This window comes from Trametes versicolor, assembly GCF_000271585.1.
Source record: "Trametes versicolor FP-101664 SS1 unplaced genomic scaffold TRAVEscaffold_7, whole genome shotgun sequence".
NCBI lineage: Eukaryota > Fungi > Basidiomycota > Agaricomycetes > Polyporales > Polyporaceae > Trametes > Trametes versicolor.
In genome coordinates this window covers 2355423-2373508 of record NW_007360327.1, presented here as the reverse complement: position 1 = coordinate 2373508, position 18086 = coordinate 2355423, and the positions used below count along the sequence as shown (strand labels likewise).

The window sequence follows — 18086 nt, the reverse complement described above, 5'->3', positions numbered from 1 at the left end:
TCCTGCCTGGCGCGCGCATGCAACATGGAGAAGGGGGGTGGTGATACAACCAGCATTGTAATACATAAAAAGAACTGCGCGTTGCTAATTGTCCGATGCTAGTACCTAGGGCGCTTCGACGCTCAACGCTGAGGTGCTCTCGCCGATACGCCCCTCGCTGATGTCCAGAACGCTGCCCCAGTCAGGGCTGCCCGGGGGAACGGGGACCCCGTCTACATAGATCTCCTTTGTGACTCGAACGTCAATGACAGTCTGCGCGGGCGGCACCTGTGAACGCAGCAGTCAGCGGATGGGAACAGAGAGCACGGGATCAAGGCGTGATGACGCGCCACGTACCCGTGGGTTAGAGGGCGTCTTGAAGTCGATTGGGTTCAGGTCGCGTGCGTCAACGACCCTCATTCCGAACGAGCCTGTATCGAAGCCTTCCATATCCCTGTCCACCAGGGCCCTGCGGGAGTTCAATCTGCGGCATGTGTGAGAGGAAGCGCGATGTGACCGTGGTTGGGTGGTACGCACACAGCTAGGAGCGAATTCGCATACACTGCAGAAGAGAGGTCAGTATAGCTGAGGGGACCGCGACCGCTGACATGAAGCGTACATTTCGACGATATGATGTACAGTCCGCTGTAGACGAGATTCCTGGGCATGATAATCGCCTGAGAGGAAGGCATGTCAGAATGCATTTGCGGAGATTGTCAGGATTTGTCGTACGGTGAGTGCCGCCGCTAGGCTGACGATGCTAAGTGTGGCGAACAAGGCGCGTGAGATTCCCGTACAAAAACAGGTAGTACGAGGCGCACGCACCTAGTAGATAAGCCTAGAGATAGGAAAGGTGTAATTAAGTAGATGGGCCACGGGGACGTCGGTGTGTCTGCAGACTCACCAGTATTGATAGCATAGACCATAAGCACGTCGAGGAGAGAGTCCGTCCTGCCAGAGCAGATGGTAAACGTGAACATCTAGTGCGCAGTGCGTTATCTGAAACAGCTGCATACCTCTTGAAGCCGGTGCGGCTGCTATGCAAATAGTAGATGAGGGCCGCAGAAACGAAGACGTCCACGACCACGGCCGTTCCTAGCGCGGAACACACCACCCACTATTTAGAGGAAACGTCAGCACTAGAAACGAAGGCTATACGAACAGGTAACACTCACAGCATATTTCGCGTAGTTCTCGAATGTCACTTGAACGAAGCTGAAAATCGCCGCATCAGTGACCGCGGTCCGCGATAGCGTTATCAGTTGGAGTACGCACGCTTCGACTGTGGCGGCTAGTTCACGTTGTAAAGATTAAAGCATTCCCACTGTATGATGTGCACCGACTCACCAATACACAATCCTGGGAGCCCGCATGGAGGATGTCAGGTTGTGATCAGGTGGCGAAACGACACCCGTGCTTACCGAACTCGACCGTGAGCAAGGTGATCTACGGAATTGTTGTTGTGGTTGCGGGCATATAGAAGATGTTCAGAAGACTCACGATGAAGACGATCGGCCAGAGCCGCCCCCCTCCCACTGGATAGTATACAGTGAGCGAAATCCTCCATCGTTGGCTTGATCCTACTCACATAAGTACATGCGCCGAGCGTAGAAACTACGCACGCCTTGTCAGCAAAAGACCACCTTGCTGATGTACCGGACTCACCAATGGGATACAACGATCACGCAGCCCTACGCATGTGAAAGTCAAATCAATACCCTCTAGAAGGCAAACAGCGGTGCACGAACGGTCTGCATAACGCTCATCTGGAATGCGATGTTAGTCGATGTTCGTCGTCGTCAAATTGAAGTCTTACCCTTATGGACCTGGCGAACCGGAGTATTTGAGTACATACGAATGAAGTGGCGAGCGAACTGGACGCACCATACACCCTCGACAAGTCGGGCGGGGTTGAAGTAATTGTTGATCAGGTAAAAATGACTGCGACGTTGGCATTCAGTTCGGCTTCAGAAGCAGAAGTCGGCCAAAGCGCACCACATGTGGATGGTGAGAACAGTATGAAAGACGTCGAGGACGCTGCGTGAGGTGAGGTCACCGAAGATCCTCACAGGGCCCGGTACTACTCACAAAAGTACAGTAACCTGTGTCGAGTAAATGAGTACGTCGGGCACGCTCTCAAAGAGGAGTGTACCCACGAATGTCTTCAATCGCCATCCATCTGTCGGGTAAAGACGGAAGTAGCGATAGGTCTGATGAATCGTTAAACCGAAGAGCCTGTCACGGTAAATGAGCCTTCGCTAGCTGGCGAAGCAGGGACAGACTTACATGCATCCCAGGAAGGTGCAAAGGAGAACCACTCCGACGGTGTTGTCGAGCGGAGGCACCTTTGGAAGCGCGGGGATGGACTCGCTTCCTGCTGGGATCTGCGTCATGGTGGGTGCCATTGGGGTACTGGCGATGCAAGATTGTGGCAGGAAGTAGATGGCAGGGAGGGTGAGTTTAAGGATTTGGGACAGGGGCCCGGCATCATCGATGGGGTGATGCATGCCGCCCATATTGAACTTCTTCCTGGGGCGAGATCACAGAGCTGTACGAACCAGCTCTGCGAGCAGCGCTCATGCGCGTGGACAGCAGCTTCGTTTGTGTATACACGGTGAGAATCCCTGCTTACAGATAGCGCCCTCGGAACAAACCAAGATCAGAGCCCGACCACATGTGAAAGCCGGGCCGACATATCGAGCACAGAACATGTGGACGGTGTTCAACCGTCCTCCGACCATAGCACGGGTATGCGTTGTGTCCAGACGTGAGGAGGTAACGTGTACTCCGGGTGCGGGTGTTCCAGCAAGATGCGGTGCTTTGTGGGCGCTCCGAAATGCCCTTTCCGGGTGGCTGGGGTCCATTACAACTCCAGAGGGACCCCAAACGCGTGCTGCATACGGGCACCGGACTTTGCGCTCGACCTGGCCGGGAGTGCTGAGGAACTTGAAAAAACCGCCATCTTGATAATTGAGAAGCGATCAGAAACGGTCGGAATATACCAATGAGGTGTGACTCAACGGACGGACATCCGAGTGTGGCGTGAGTGAGGAGGGCGCTCGTCTGTTCCGTGGGCGCTCCTCGGATTTTTCCCTGTTTGAGTGTCTCTTCCACTAGCTTCCACCCCGTTGCCCATACGGTGCACCTCCGCAGCCTCTGCGCGCCCCTCCTGCGCTGATTGGTCGCGTGTCTGTTTCTATGCTTTGCATTCTATCGGGGTCTCGTACGGTTGTGGATCGAGCACAATGCACCATCCTGCCACTGGTTGCCAGTGAACTCGAAGTCAGCCTCTCGACGCGCGTAAAATTACTGCGCCAGCCCCGCAACTCGAAGTTTACCGCAAATCCCGGATCGTGTTCAAGTGGTGGTCCCCGCTCTCTCAGTCGGCTGTGGCCCGTACTGGGAAGCGTGTGAAGCGGTACGCCACTGCCATATATATGGTTGTAGCTGCTTACCTGAGTTTTACCATGGCAGGTCAAGGACAGACGTACAGAAGATGTGCTCAAATATGAGCGTCTGACACGCTACTACCACCGTCCCATCCATTTCTGGTCTGTCATAATTCTGCATTAGCGATGCTGATGACGGACTACCGAGATGGATGTCACTTTATTGAGGTAGGCATGTACAGTCGTCGCTCGTCTTACTCTTCTACTCGTTCACTTATTTGTTCACAGTACCGCCACCAGCTCATACGGCGCAGCTCGCCGAAATATGTGGCCGACAGGGTGATGGGCAAGGTATCGCTAGCTCGTAGGTTCCGAGAATGATCCTTGCATCCTTCGGTGTAGCGTTGATCTATTTCGACCTTCTCGCCATTGAATCGCACTCGAGTTCGATTGGAGGACAGTGTCGTGATGTATCTGCTAGCAGGTGGGAGCACGTAACATGATGCCGGATCGCATCCAGTACAGAGAGGTGAAGCAATTGTCATTCTCTCTCTTAGGAAACTGAATTAGTAGGACACTTGCGAGCGATTCGCAAGCTAAGCGCACGGACCTCACTCGTGTACAGACGCCGGGCCTTCTTCGGCGATGGGCGCGCCCATTCCCAAGACCAGAACGCGCGTCGTACCTGTGCGTGCTTCTTCTGCCCTGTTGGACGGATGCCATCGCTCATCGCTCTCTATCCTCGACATCAGCTGTTACTGTTATGAACAAATCTATCCTTACAACGCCGCAGCTGCGGAGCATCCCTCAGCTGTGCAGGCGGCTGTCGATCCGTTGGCACCGGTCTGAGCCTGAACGTCCTACAGTGTCTAGAACGACGCCACTCAACTTGGCTCTTCCTCACTGAGGGTGCCTCAGACTGCCCCTGCGCTCCGAGAGCGGATTTTAGCTTATGGGATGATTGCGCAACTCCTCTAACGTTCTGCTCTGAGTTTACAGACACTGCGGTATCAAGGGGTTTGAACCTAATAGACCGAGCGGCCGCATGCCGGCGGGCCTGCTACAAGGACTGGCGCGCGGCTTCGAATGTCAATGTCAGTGCCATATTCTGCCACGGGATTCCCGCTCCCAGGCCCATCAGGTAACTACCCTCCGTGTGTCCGCCGGACGCCCAGATTAGCCTCGGTGGCCGCGCATCCAGATTCTCTGCAGATGCGCAATCCGTCTTCCCCGTGCGCATCTGCCTGATCTATAAGTATAGGTGTACCTCGTCGAACGCCCCTCTAGACTCTGCATCGGCCCGCGATCATGGCTACCTCTCCGAATGCTACTGACCCATCCTCGAGCAATCCGCTGAGTGCGTTGCCCAAGATACCTGCCTTGGACAACAGTTATGGTGCGATGCTTTTGGGTACCTCCCTCGGGCTCATGTGAGTTTACGCTCGATGCTAGAATAGTGCGCGAACTAAAACCTTGAACAGGCTGTACGGACTCACCCTCCACCAGACCTACAGGTATTTTCGGCTCTACCCTCGGGACCTTAAGTTGTTTAAAATATTCGTGAGCACCCCCATACTTGCCTGCGTTCAGGACTCGCCACGCTGATAAAATGCTGTTTCGCATCGCAGGTCCTAGCGATAGTGTACGTCCGTACAGCTCCACAAACGATTGCTTCTTACGCGTCTACAGAACGATGGAGACGGTTCATACTATCATATGGATGGTAGCGTGGTGCGTTCACACCGCGCCCTCATCACCTATGCAAACAACACCTCACATCTTTCTTGCCTAGTTATCACTTCCTGATAACGGACTACTTCAACCCCGCAAGTATACTCACCGGGCACTGGTGAGTCATTTCAGCGACATTCGCGTTCCGAAGGTTCCCATAACATAGGGTTCCGCCACAGGTCTGTCAAAGTGAGCTGCTTGTCAATCTCGAAGTCGATTATTGAGTCCTGAGCCCGAACTCCCCGCGGCAGATCAATGTCGCAGTCACAGTACGTTCAGCTCGTGGCGTTGGGCGTTGACACTCCACCAATACTAACACCTCTCAGGGAGCGTCAAACCTCATATGCCAAAGGTCAGTCTGTCTATGAAGAACAGCACTTTGACCAACTGACGTCCTGGGACGGAATGCAGTTTCTATGCCCGGCGTGTCTTCCTTCGTGAGTTCCTGGCCGCATGACCGGATCTCACGAGCATGAGACTCAAGTAGCTCGTGCGAGCAGTTGGCCCGAAGAGCCGCTGGGTTGTCGCCGTTGCTGTGAGTGGCGTGGTTTCTGAGATGAGGCGTCTGTTGATGACCTAGAGTATAGGGAGTGTCCATGGTCGCTTGTCTAGGTAAGCGTGATCATCGCTGGGCCGGCGGGATATCCGCAACTGACACTATCATTTCTGACAGGTTTCGACATTGGTGCGTCGTGTTGTCTTGGCCCATCTGTCAATTGTCTCACGTTTTGTCTTAGGCGCGAGCGTCGAGGCGTCAGTCATTCCGTATCTCAAACGCCTCTGCGCGACTGACTCCTAGGGCGGCAGATTCAAACTGAGCTTGTCCGATTTCCCGCGGTTCAGCGTAAGCCCATGCACATTTGTCCGCCTCCGCGCCCTTCGGTGACCGACCGCGGTCATTAGTGGCTCGTATCCGGGGCGTATGGTTGCGCAGTAGCGACTGATGTGCTCTTGACGGGAGCCCTCATTCGTGTTCTGCTGCACAGTCGCACCGGTTTCAAGCGGTACGCCTAACTTTCGCTTTATCTCCTTCACGCAGCGCTGACCCGGGACGCTAGCACCGACTCCACGCTGGACACACTTATCGTATACTCAATCAACACTGGTACGTCGGACGGGTTTTGATTCCGTGCGTTCTACTGATACTTCTGTGGTTTGATCACAGGTCTCCTAACCAGGCAAGCAATAATTCTTTGGCACGTCCTGGACGAGGTACTGAAGTCTACACGCGTAGTGTTACCGGCATCCTTGTATTTGTTTTCGTGAGTAGAGTGCACGCCTCCGAACTGGTGTACCTTGGCGGCCTGACATTGCTCTTGAGGCGCTCATTTTGCCAGGCAACTACATATACGCGGGGATCAGCATCGTCAATGCCAAACGTTTGTTGTCTTTCCGCACTTCATCCGTCGCTCTCGAACTGACACATGTAACAGTATACGCAAACTCTGTACTTGCTGTGTGAGTGTTGACGTCGTCATCTGCGGTCTCCTCGCGCTAACCCCGTGCGTATCGTACGGCAGATTAAACTCACGGCGCTCTTTGGCTTCGAGCAAGCGGGTGGTAGACGATTTCGAAATGTACCCGACCTCAGGATCCCAGTCGAGCCGCACACAGCGGTCGCACAACGGCGCCGTGGATACGTGGAATGGACCTCAGGTGCGCGCGAGTGATTAGGTTCTGTGCCCGTTGACGTCTGACATCTGGGTCATGATGGACTGTTCTATTCTAGGTCTCGGTATCTCTTCACCCTGCTATGGCCGCCGTCAAGGTACCTGCACCACACGATCGAGGTCATGTCCTGGTCCTCGGCCGAGAGGAGAAGGATGGACGCGGAGGAGACCTGATGGCGGCATCGTCGGTGGTATAGAATCTGTTCGGGGGTATCAGGGCCCGAAGCCGGACAGGCCGCAGTCTCAGAGTTTACAGGGGCGGATGAGAAGGGACAGGCACATGGACATAGCATTGTAATTCCATGTATTTATTCTATTGGTTCACCAGTCGCCTTCGTGTATTCTGGGCATGCGCGGCCGTTTGAGTTCGTACACCATGGTGTGGACGGTCGAGTTGGCGGTGAGCGTACCCAGGGTCTTCGGAAATTGCTGTGCACTGCCTGGGGCCTGAGCCGTTACCGCGAGAGCGAGCACCTATCTTGAGAAAAATTGACAGATAGAAGCGGATCCCCCGACGTTCATCCAGTCTGTATCAAGTTCGAAGACTTGCAGATACCAGCCACGATCACTGCCGGCGGGCGATCGTAGCGCCCATCTTCCATCCTGAGCTTCGAAGCAGATGTACAGCCCGGAGAAGATGATGAAGGTGGAATACTACAACCTCCAACGCGGTACCAGCTCATGCACGAACATCTACACAACTGGAAGGAGACCGATTGGTACGCAGCGTCCGCGTCGTTGCCGAGTTGTACGACGACTACGCTCTATCTCCGAGATCATCGAAGTGCACACCGGGCCGCCGTTGGAACGTCATCTCCAGGGGTACTTCGAGATTAGGTACACCCCTGCCCACAATGCCCTCGCGGAAGGCTTGCACGTCGAAGCCAGGCTTGAGGGACATATCGTATGCGAGGACGAGGCGTGCCAGGACATAACGCATTTGGTTGTAGGCAAGCGTCTTTCCGAGGCACGCGTGCTGGCCTGCAACGGGTCAACGGAGGGCCCGGGGCAAGCACGCGATTGTAATACGTACCGTATGAAAATGCCGCCAGCGCTGTTCTATCCGTCTTCGTGTCTGGACCAAGACCCTCCGGTAGCCAGCGCTCCGGTCGGAAGTTCTGGTTTCGCGCTGTAAGAATGTATCACAGACGAGAGCGGCTGTGTTGGACGCTCACCATAGGTTCCGGGTAGAAGTGGTCCGGGCTTGTCTGGATCGAGTACGACGCGAGCGCGACGACGGTGTCGCCCGGAATGTGAACGCCGTCAACCTCAACTCCGCCCTTAGGGGTCACTCGGGGCAAGAAGAAGTGCGATCCCAGGCGCAGCGCCTCGTTTACGACGCCATCGATCAAAGGAAGCGCTGCCAGTGCGCTTTGAGAGAGAGGTCCTAGCGGGTCTGGGAAGGCTTGCTCCAGCATGTCCCGCAGTTGGTGGAGGTACTGCGGGTCGGCGGCGAGGAAGTAGCAAGCCAGAGCGAGCGTGATTGTGGTGTTCTCCGATGCTGCGGCGACTGTGAGTGATCGGCGGCGCGCCACACACAAGCTTGTTCCGCACCAGCTAGTATGGCAATCATGCCGTCCCGCTCCATGTCGGCCATGGGAACGCCGCCGTCGATCTGAGTGTCGACTGGATGTGAGCACCTTGCCCGAGGGCACCGAGAGGCGGACATACCAAATATGACAGCAGGTCTCTTGACGTGGGAGGCTCCTTGGACCCCACGCGCTTCCGTGCCATCTCCGCGGTCATCGTAACCAGCTTATGCATGTCCTTCGTGGCAGGAATGCGCCACAGAACGTGTAAAAGCCATGGAGAGTGCCCGAACCTGTAGAATGCTGAGCCATAGGCAGCCAGCGGGAGTGTAGGGCTACGCACGTGTCCATCATCGCCGTCGAATACTTTCCGGTGGCCACCAGATTGTTGACGTCTCCATTTCTCATCAACTCCTGGACCTCTGTGAGTAACAATAACAACCGCGAGTGGCTAGGCACATACAAGCTCGTTGCATCCACCGAATACTATATCGCCCTGAAGTCGAAACACTAAGTCAAGACAGTCTTTGCAGCGCAATGAGAAGAATACGTACCCCGAGATCACACGACCAATGATAGAAGGCCTCTGGAAGGTCGATGAGTCCGCCGCCCACGGACTGGCGTTGCTCGATACACTGCATGAGTTGCCAGGTCCTCCTTTCTAGGGCCGGGGTCATGGCGGAGATACTGCGAGCACGGCCAAGCGGGGTTCAGCGGGGCTTGAGCGGCGGCGCGGAGAGTCTTACGCACCTGCTGGGGGTGAACAGACCGCCCCAGATGCGGCGGCGTTCCCGGTGGCCCTCCTTGCTGTCCTGCTTGAGAAAGATGGAGGCCACCCCATCATGGACGGGGAAGCGGTACGATTCGCCCTTTTCGAGATGAGCGTAGAGGGAGAGTGCTGAGAGTGAGTTGATGGAGAGGGCATTGGGGCCTGATGAGAGAGAATGAGACTGGTGCGGACGACAAGTGCTAGCTACACTATCTACCTATCCGGACGAATGGGCCATGCTTTGCGTGTAGACGGTCCATAACGAGGTGACGTCTCCCGGTGGATGAGACGTAAGCCAGCCATAGGCTGCTGATACGTGCTAGGAAAGGTCCTGGATGGGATGCCAGTGGATGCCATGGGGAGAGGCGATAGATGACGGTGGCAACGGAAAGACATAGGGCGTGGATTGATGTAAAGACAGTAGTCGTTCTTAGCGGGCTCTCTTGCAAGCCGGGTGAACGTTGGAGGAGCACATAAAGCGTGCCTGCACAGAGGGTATAGAAGGATAGTGCATGATCCCCTCGCACGGTGTGCCCATGCAGGTATATCCAGGCGGCCTGCAAAGTACATGTTGGTTAATGTAGTACGAAGACAGGCCGGCAAGCTCACCAGACCGGAGACCGCGGCGACAGCGTGGAGTAAGGTATCACGAGAGACATCCATTTACGCGAATGAAGGATTGGCGAAGTTCGACTCGCTTGAAGAACCACCATGCGTCTATGCGGAAGACGCCACTCTATGTTGCGTTGAAGAGCTAGGGAGCGAGTGAGTGGGAATACGATACAACAGACGAGCCTCTTACCTGCTGTATTCATACCGCGACAGCGCCGAGAACCCTGCTGCCAATTCCCCGCTGGCCTGGACGGCGGAAGCCTGTCGCGCGCTGGCATCAGGATCAGGATGTCAATCGCGGCTGCGGACCCGCGCGTGGGCTGTTCAAACCAGCAACGCCTCGAGGACGCCCCCACAAAGAGTAGCGCATGCGGAGGCGAACCATGATCTCAAGAGCGTCGATGGGCCAGCATCGGCGCCGGTCCCACTCGCAGACAGTTGCTATCATCCCGCCGATCGCATCCGAGTTGGGGGCGAGCACGAAGCAGGCGATGCGCCTCAAGGAACAGCCCCAACGCACGCCGGAGAAGGCCGATGGCCCCTAACGAAGCATCTTGCATGCCACGCCAGTCTTCTGCCAGATGTCGGGATCACACGCAGCTCGGTGCGCTCGTTCCTGACCATGTCGGGAAATGGTATTCCGAGCCGAGATGAGCTGCATAGGCACGTTCAAGCAACAAGGTGACGCGTATCGCGGCGTACGGGGTCAAGTGTGCGGGACTCCGTGACGCACGCGGGGAGTCTGCTCTTGAAGCCCTGGAAGGAGTAACTGTGTTGCGCTGTTTTAGTATCGGGTATCGATAGGGCAATGCGGGGAGGGCCTTACCCGGACATTGCGGTAGTAGCACACCGCTTGGGAGCTAGCGTCGCGTTGCGCCCTAAGCCCTTACTCGCATCGGTAAAAGTGGACACGGCACTTACCCCGGGCAAAGATGACCTAGGAGTGAGGGGGCGCCTTGACCTTGAACCACCACTATCAACGTTTTCCCCACGCCCTTGCCCCAGCGTGCGGAAGGCGATACCCCCTCAATAACGAAAGGTAAGGTGCCCTGAAGACACAAGACACCCAAGATGGCTGAATGGAAGTGATACTCAGGCTAGCCTGTCTCGAGACAAGAGAGCGAGTTCATGTCTTCAGAGGTGCGACACATCCGGCTGAACAGCTGCTGCCCGCCCACCCGCGCGGATGCCCGCGTAACGAGTGGATGCCCATCGGAGAGATGGATGCCTGCGACTCTGGTACCGGTAGCAGAAGGCTCAGTAGAAACGCTGGCAGACGAAGCCTGGGAGGGCAGCGAGAACATCCTGCGGCAAGCTGGCATGGGCGCTAAATACGATAAAGACGCCCATAGAGATTAGATCAGACTAGATTGACCGCGATATGCGAGTACAGTCATCACCCGGCTGATGTCACACTATCGCCTAAAGTAACAATTCTTCTCTCCCTCATGGAGTTCTGCCCCGTTTGCCTTGAAACCTTTTGTAAAGTATGCGTACAATGTCCCTGCATACGAAGATGTACAATAGAGGAGCCAAAATTGTGAGCGAGTGAATATATGGCCCATGTAACATTCTGATTTAGCTAGTGCCATGCACTTTGAAACATTTGCAGGTCTAATGCTGCTCATCCGATCCATTTTATGATATTCAAACTCCCTTAGCATATCATATAGTATGTGGGGAGACTCAATGTAAATTCTGGAATTATCAGGAGCACTATTGCGTGGGCTACGAGTACGTTTGTTGCTGCGAGGAGGTGAAAACACCGTCACAGCTAGTCACAGCCCGTACCTCTTATTGCACTGATATCTCCTGACACAAGCCTGGGACACACTCCAAAATTCACGGAGAGCTATAATACATTTTTTTGATTACATCTAGATAGTTTGAGGGTATATGCGGTGTGGAATTTAGTAGTTATTGTATTTGGTTGCGAGCAAGATGAGCTCGCCTTGTTCTCGTAGTAGTTACAATTGTTTTATTGTTTGTTGTATTTACCTAGCGACGTGCCACTCATGTATGTATATAATGGTCCACTTGACATCAAATATACGCACACATTTGCACTCAGCCAAACACGACGATCCCGCGCTCGCTCTCGCTCGTACCCGCGCGCTCGATTCTCCTACATGCGGAGGAGTCTGCAAAGTAAGGAGCAGAAATTTTGCAGATTGTGACTTTGGGTCGTTAGTGCCCAAATCAGACCCGTTGCAATGTTCTTGATATAGCTTGGCACTATGCCTATGCCATACATAGAGAGCCTTATATTACGAACACTGGAATGCTGGGCTACAACGCAGTACTAATTTCTGTGCCAGAAGATTGAGTGGAAGAGCAGGAATGGCCGAATACTTTTTGGTGTGACAATGGGCGGGTGATGACTGTACCGATTATGGCAGAGACGCTGCGGCGGGCGCTAAACATCAGTCGCTCTCTCTCTTCTCCCACCACCACCCATGGTGCTCACGCTCAACACAGGGGGCCACCCGGAGGCGAGCGCACCTATTTTATCGCGAACGAGGAGGGCCTGAGAGCGAAGAGATGCAAGAAAGAAGCAGAGTACGGGCCTGCGGACGAGCACTGAAGGACACACGAAGCCGTCCAATCCGGGCGCACGCGACTTGACCTAGCTTCCGAGCTGAGTGATCCGGCCCTGTCGACAAGCTGTCAGCTGCCTGAGAAGGCCGAACCTTTCTGAAAGAGACCGGGTGTGGCGAACACATGCGGCGGCACTGAGAGCATGACCTAGCACGGGGCGTGGCGGAAGCGAGACGGCCCTCTAAATTGGGCGAGGCCAACCTCACACACGAATGGAGATGTCTACTTACCCCAAGGTTGTGTCGGTGGCAGCTTCACCTGCAAAGACTAAGCACAGACACTGCAGCAGAGCGCTGCTCCTCCGGCCTGAAACCCCACTGCTCCCCGCAAGACCACGATTTTCACAGCTCCGCTGAACAAAGACAAACGGAGTAGGCGCATCTGAGCAAATCATAACGAAAACAGGATGAGTATACAACACTCCTGAGTACTACTCCGGCAGCTCTGTCAACTTTCCCGAGTAAAGCCGACCTCCACCGATGCGTCCAAATGCCTGGCTGCCCGGACGCGCATCGAGAACACGAGGCCACTAAGCTCTCCCGGGATACCAAATGGGGGAGGAAAACCTTGCTGGGTCTGCAAGGCATGAGCCCTCTCCCAGTGCAACTGAAATGCCGATCCTAACCACCTGAGCCTCGGAGGGCGGAAGTCAACTATTCGCAACATGAACAAGAATCGTGGTTAAGATGTACTGTACTAATTGGACCATAGCGGGGCATCACAAGTCACAGAGGCTCCCCGCCCCGCTATTTCCCCGGCTGTCCTCAGTCACAGAGGCTGCCGCCGGCTGTGACATACGGATCTTTGGCCCAGATGGGTGTAGGCGCCCAAAATTTTCGCTCCCGCCGCCGCTCCGCTGTGGCGGTTTACGGTCACAGTGTGGCCCCAGAGCCCCACATCGTATCTCACCTGTCACAGGTCACAACCGGGCCTGCTATGGTCCGATTAGTACAGTAATACAAGTGCAGCAATGACTGGCCACGACCGAACAAGACGGAGATATACCTCTCATCATTTAACACCTCTGTGGAGGGGGGGGGTTTGTTTTCTCTCGAACAGGGGAAAGCCAGACATACACATGCGTTAAGGGTATAGAAGGGCGCCCCAACCATGAACTGCAGCAGCCGTGAATATGTGTTATTTTCCCGGAAGATCCCCAAGTCTGGCGGCCTATTTACCGGCAATAGTGCTCATGGCAGCACATCTAGATGCCACAATTGTTTCTGGCTTACCCAGCGGCGCGAAACCTTTTCACCTGGACCTAGACTTCAGGTGCAGCATTGAGACTGAGCTGCTGCGTCCAGAAGCTAAGTGTCCCTCTCAGCAACACCAGCTCTTATTGGGACCTTCTCTCCTCAAACCAAACCAGATATTGTCAAGCAGGAGCAAACTAAGCCACAGCATTCTCCTGGTTTGTTAGACGGATTTATTTCTCAAACTAGAACACACTGCAGCCTAATTCACTTCCGTCGGTGGCAAAACATCAGATAAACCTGGATAGGGAACTAGCTGCCAGGTTGTCCTACCCATGCAACCCCCCTTTTTGCTGGCCCCTTCCTACTCCATCCTAAGGCCAGCTAAAGTCCAGTACACATAAAGTCTCCACTAAGCAGGAGGTAGAGAAGTGAGGCCCTTTCCCTAAGCCTGTATGTACCTCCCTTTGCACACAAAGCCCATAAAAATCTCCACAGGCTAAATTGCCTCCGCTGAAGGTGGCTGTTTGATGAGAAATTGAGAATATAGCCACATCTAGCCAATTAGAATAGGGAACCCATGCTTCCCACATGAACTGACCCAGTCAGCTGAGACTGAGAAGGAGTCTGTCATCAAATGGAAGTGACCATTAAATTTATCTCCCCTGCTTTTAAGAGAGGAGCAAGAGTGCCAGGAAACACACGTGCCACCCCCCACACCTACTCACTACTGCCTACCTGCCACCACACTGCAATGCACTTAGTCACTATATTTGTGAAGGAGAGAGGACATGCGCCATCCAGCCTACCTTGTAGTGACCTTATCCTTGAAATCTCCTTCCTAGATGTTGCCATTCCTCCTCTTGTACTGCTGCAAATTAGGCAACACATCTGTGTGCAAGTCTTAACAAAGCAGTGAGCCCGCAATGGCACACTCGAGCCAGCATCTCCGAACCCGCTGGGATGGAAGAAAAAATCGCGGGGATAAGGATGATGGAGCTGGCGGTCACAGAGTTCATCATTACGAATGAGGACTTCCAATCAACAATAGGGTACACTTACCTGTCAATCCAACATGTTGAGGGAGCCACGGTGCACCTGGGCTTGTGGTGCTGAGCGCTGCAAACCTTCCTACTCCCCATCCTACCACACACACGGCACATCCCGCTAGATTGTGATGCCAACGTCACCCTGAGGTCCTACACACCAGCGATTGGCCGCTTCCGAGACGGCTTAGACATGCCCAAGACACTGGAAGGCCAGGAGGACTGGACAGATGGGGAGATCTGAGAAGGGGGCGCAGAACCAAATCTGGGAGGGCGTGTAACAAGCTGGAGCGAGGAACATTGAGAGGAGAAGCTGGAGCAATATATCGCTGATGCACTCAAGTCTCCCGTAACGGCCGCTAGGACGTCGGGGTCGCTGGGCCGAGAGGACAAGACCCGAGAAGTGTCTTGTGTGAGCGGGGGATTCCAAGTACGATCCCGAGTTCCCTACAATGCAGAGGGCGCGAGGAGGGGTCGAGCGAGCTTATCGCTCCTGACCTAGGAAGAGGGGATTGCGTGGATGCTACAGGCTATATGAGGTGCGACACTGTTACATCCCATGCGACAACAACTCCGATTTCCGGGACTTCATTCCAACTTCCGGGACTTGCACCCTTTTCCGGGACGTATCTCATTTCCAGGACTTAGTACTGTACTTCCGAACCCCCGGAACTCCGGCCGTACCTCCGGTCCTTCAACTCCTGAACTCCCGAACTCCCGAACCTCCGTTTGTATTTCATATGTCTCAGATTGCGTCATTCTCTTTTGTTAGTGCCATAACAATAGGTTTATTGTCTTCTGCTCCGGAACTCCATTTCCGTACTTCCTTATTGTCTAGGCTAGACAATAAGCTTACGTACTACTTATACCGAGCTGGAATACCGTAGTTACTCAGTTCGAATATCTCGTTTACCACATTCTCTTCCATCTTGTTTGTTACCTTCCATACCTCCCCTTCGCTACCTTCAATCCAACTACTTGTCAACCTCCGAACCTCCGAACCTCCGCACTTCCGAACCTCCGAACCTCCGAAATTAAGGACGAACGGAACAAGTCCCAGGGCGTTGCTAATAGCTTCGCCAAAGTCCTCCCGCTGAGTCATCGTTCCCTAAACCTCCGAACCTCCGGACATTCCGAACCTCCGGAATCCGTACTACCGCGTTTTCGGGTTTTCGAACCTCCGCATTTTCGGACCTTCGGACTTCTGCTCAGCACGCTCCTAACAGACACGGGGAATTGGGGAATATAGACTTCGGGAGGGATACTCACTATACGCAGCGAGACAAGGACATTTGGGGAGCTGTCGGGGAAGGAAGTTGCTGGCGCTGTCGAAGTCGCGGTTGCAGACGCAGTCGCAATCGCAAACGTGAGCTCTGAAGGGGTAAGAGAAGGTGGATTTTCCGGTGCTTGGGGCCCGCATATATACAGGAGGGGCCGGAGCCGTATGGGAAGATTAGGAATAAAGGGGCACCCGTCGCGCAGAGCGCGATGATCAGGGCCCGCGACGGGGGCCGTGGCCTACAGGCCATGCCTCGGCTGTCAGGACCGTGCGTTCCGTGCGGTGTGATTGGTGGGCGAGGATGCATGCACCTCGACCCCGACGCGTGCACCTCGACCCCTGATGCGCGTATCGGGCATACCACAGTGCACCCCGAGCCCTGGTGCTTGGCAAGGCTCGGCGTTGTTACGCTCCGTGCGCACCTCCACTCTGAACTCCGGAATTCCTGCACTTCGGACTCCGTACTCCGAGTTCCCGCGCTCCGGACTTCATACTCCGACTTTCCCGCACTCCGGAACTCCGGATTTCATGTGTACGTTCCCTTACGATTGCACCATTCTTTCATCATCTTGTCCTTTAACAATAAGCTCTATTGTCTTTGTCCCCGGACTCCGGAACTCCAGCATCTCCAAACTCCGGATTTGATATTCCTTACACTCTTATTGTCTTCCTTAACAATAAGGTTCTGTTCCTTAAATACGCGCCCGGAATGCCGTAGTACCTCAGTTCGGATATCTCGTTACCCTCCTTGTTACCCATCCCGTTTACCCCCTCGCTACCTTCTGTTTACCTTCCTTCACGCTACCTCCCTTGTCAATCTATTCCCTTGGTCTACCTCCGTTCCGACCTCTGAACTCCGACCTTCCTAATCTGGTAACTCCGAGCCTACAAGCTCCGGAACTCCGGACATCGGACTTTGTTTGATCTTGCTTGCTCGACAAGTCCCCTTGGACTTCGTCCCTCGCCATCCTCTTCATCCTCTTCTCTGTTCTGCTCTGATTGTCTCGGACTTTGTTCCACTTAGTCAGCGTGGAACTCCGGCTTAGTCAGCCCCGAACTCCGGTCAAGTCCGACCCTCTGTTCCTTCGGAAATTAAGGACAACCGCAGGAGGTCTCAGAGCGTTGCTAATAGCTTCGCTGAAGTCCTTCCCCTCCGTGCCACACCTCCGTCCGGACTCCATCCGAACTCCGGACCCTTCCGGACCCTGGAACTCCGAACTCCGGACCTACCGTGTGGCACATCCCTAACAGGCGTCCCCGCTGTCGCGGCCTACGTGGCCCAACTTGTGGATGGCGAATCGGCCGCGGGCGCAAGAGACCGGGGAGCCTTCGGGGCTCCAGTCTTCGGGGCACGCATCGGGGCCCGACACCTGCGCAGGGATAGGCATTGGGGAAAGTGAGCTTGAGAGCGGTGCCCACACCGTGGCGGGCAGCAGGCGCGGTGAGTACACATCAACACCCATCCAAGCTGATGATCTGGACATTCCTGCACAAGAACACAGTCTCGAGGAAAGCACGAGACTTCCTCTGGCACGCCCTGCACATCGGACACCATGTGGGGAAGTACTAGGCACACATACCTGGTTACGAGGCACGGGCCCTATGCACATATTGTGGAGTGGAGGAGAGTATGGAGCACATCCTATGAGAGTGTTCTGCTCCGGGACGGAGTATGGCCTGGGCATTAGCACGAGGCATCCTCGCTAAGAGATTGCTGACATTACCGGCGGTCAAGGTGGGTGTTGCGCTGGGAGGACATACCTTCGCTATGTCTGGCAATGATGGAGACGCCCTCCACAGTGCAACCAGGCTAGCGCAAATCGTCCTCACAGAGACGGTGTACCTAATATGGGTTCTTCAATGTGACCGTGTGGTAGGAGAGAGAGCCCAACTCCCGCAAATGGAGGAGACACACATGGAGTGCCGCTGGCTACAGGCCTTGAACAAACAGCTCCGAAATGAGTGCGTGCTGGTGAGTAAGCGCGTAGCAGGGAAATGGGCAATCCCAACCACGGCAGTCCTGGCGACATGGGAGAAGACTCTGCAAGATGAGCACCGACTTCCTACAGATTGGACACATTCACCCGGGGTTTTGGTGGGTAAGCCGCTGTGATTGTACGTGCCGGTGGGAGATTAGTCTGGGATGGCCATACGGTAAGCATGCAGTCCCACACTGTGAGTACATAGAGTACTCGCGTGCGTAACACATTTCCTCCGTATGGTAGCTAGACTCTAGGCATAGAGGACACTGTACCTCGTGGCCGAGCAATAATCATGGAAGGCACGTGCAC

At 54.7% G+C, this 18086-nt stretch overlaps 3 protein-coding genes across 3 annotated transcripts; 1 reads left to right on the top strand and 2 right to left on the bottom strand.

Annotated features, from left to right (window-relative positions):
- Positions 1-105: 105 nt before the first annotated feature.
- Positions 106-2372, bottom strand: TRAVEDRAFT_48939 (uncharacterized protein; the record flags this gene model as incomplete). The annotated part of the gene is made up of 22 exons (XM_008041206.1): positions 106-267; positions 337-463; positions 517-541; positions 599-656; positions 712-739; positions 805-817; positions 884-930; positions 996-1096; positions 1155-1194; positions 1255-1270; positions 1327-1338; positions 1401-1425; positions 1480-1514; positions 1568-1593; positions 1645-1670; positions 1728-1745; positions 1796-1805; positions 1864-1920; positions 1975-2016; positions 2068-2081; positions 2136-2214; positions 2266-2372. The coding sequence occupies 22 exons, from the start codon at positions 2370-2372 to the stop codon at positions 106-108; spliced, it is 1068 nt and encodes a 355-aa protein (XP_008039397.1).
- Positions 2373-4676: 2304 nt separating this feature from the next.
- On the top strand, positions 4677-6966 carry TRAVEDRAFT_48938 (uncharacterized protein; the record flags this gene model as incomplete). Its single annotated transcript, XM_008041205.1, has 21 exons — positions 4677-4798; positions 4850-4928; positions 4997-5010; positions 5058-5099; positions 5161-5217; positions 5279-5288; positions 5351-5368; positions 5426-5451; positions 5511-5536; positions 5600-5634; positions 5687-5711; positions 5773-5784; positions 5837-5852; positions 5907-5943; positions 6003-6103; positions 6158-6204; positions 6265-6311; positions 6370-6478; positions 6533-6557; positions 6620-6755; positions 6829-6966. The coding sequence occupies 21 exons, from the start codon at positions 4677-4679 to the stop codon at positions 6964-6966; spliced, it is 1122 nt and encodes a 373-aa protein (XP_008039396.1).
- A 451-nt stretch (positions 6967-7417) lies between these two features.
- Positions 7418-10212, bottom strand: TRAVEDRAFT_150557 (cytochrome P450). Its single transcript, XM_008041721.1, has 12 exons — positions 9870-10212; positions 9677-9821; positions 9285-9624; positions 9049-9229; positions 8853-8985; positions 8762-8794; positions 8642-8712; positions 8441-8591; positions 8324-8384; positions 7945-8270; positions 7803-7887; positions 7418-7750 (listed from the first exon to the last, which is right to left on the bottom strand). Exons 2-12 carry the CDS (start codon positions 9728-9730, stop codon positions 7527-7529), a joined length of 1659 nt encoding a protein of 552 aa, XP_008039912.1. The 5' UTR covers positions 9731-9821; positions 9870-10212; the 3' UTR covers positions 7418-7526.
- Between the last annotated feature and the right edge of the window lie 7874 nt (positions 10213-18086).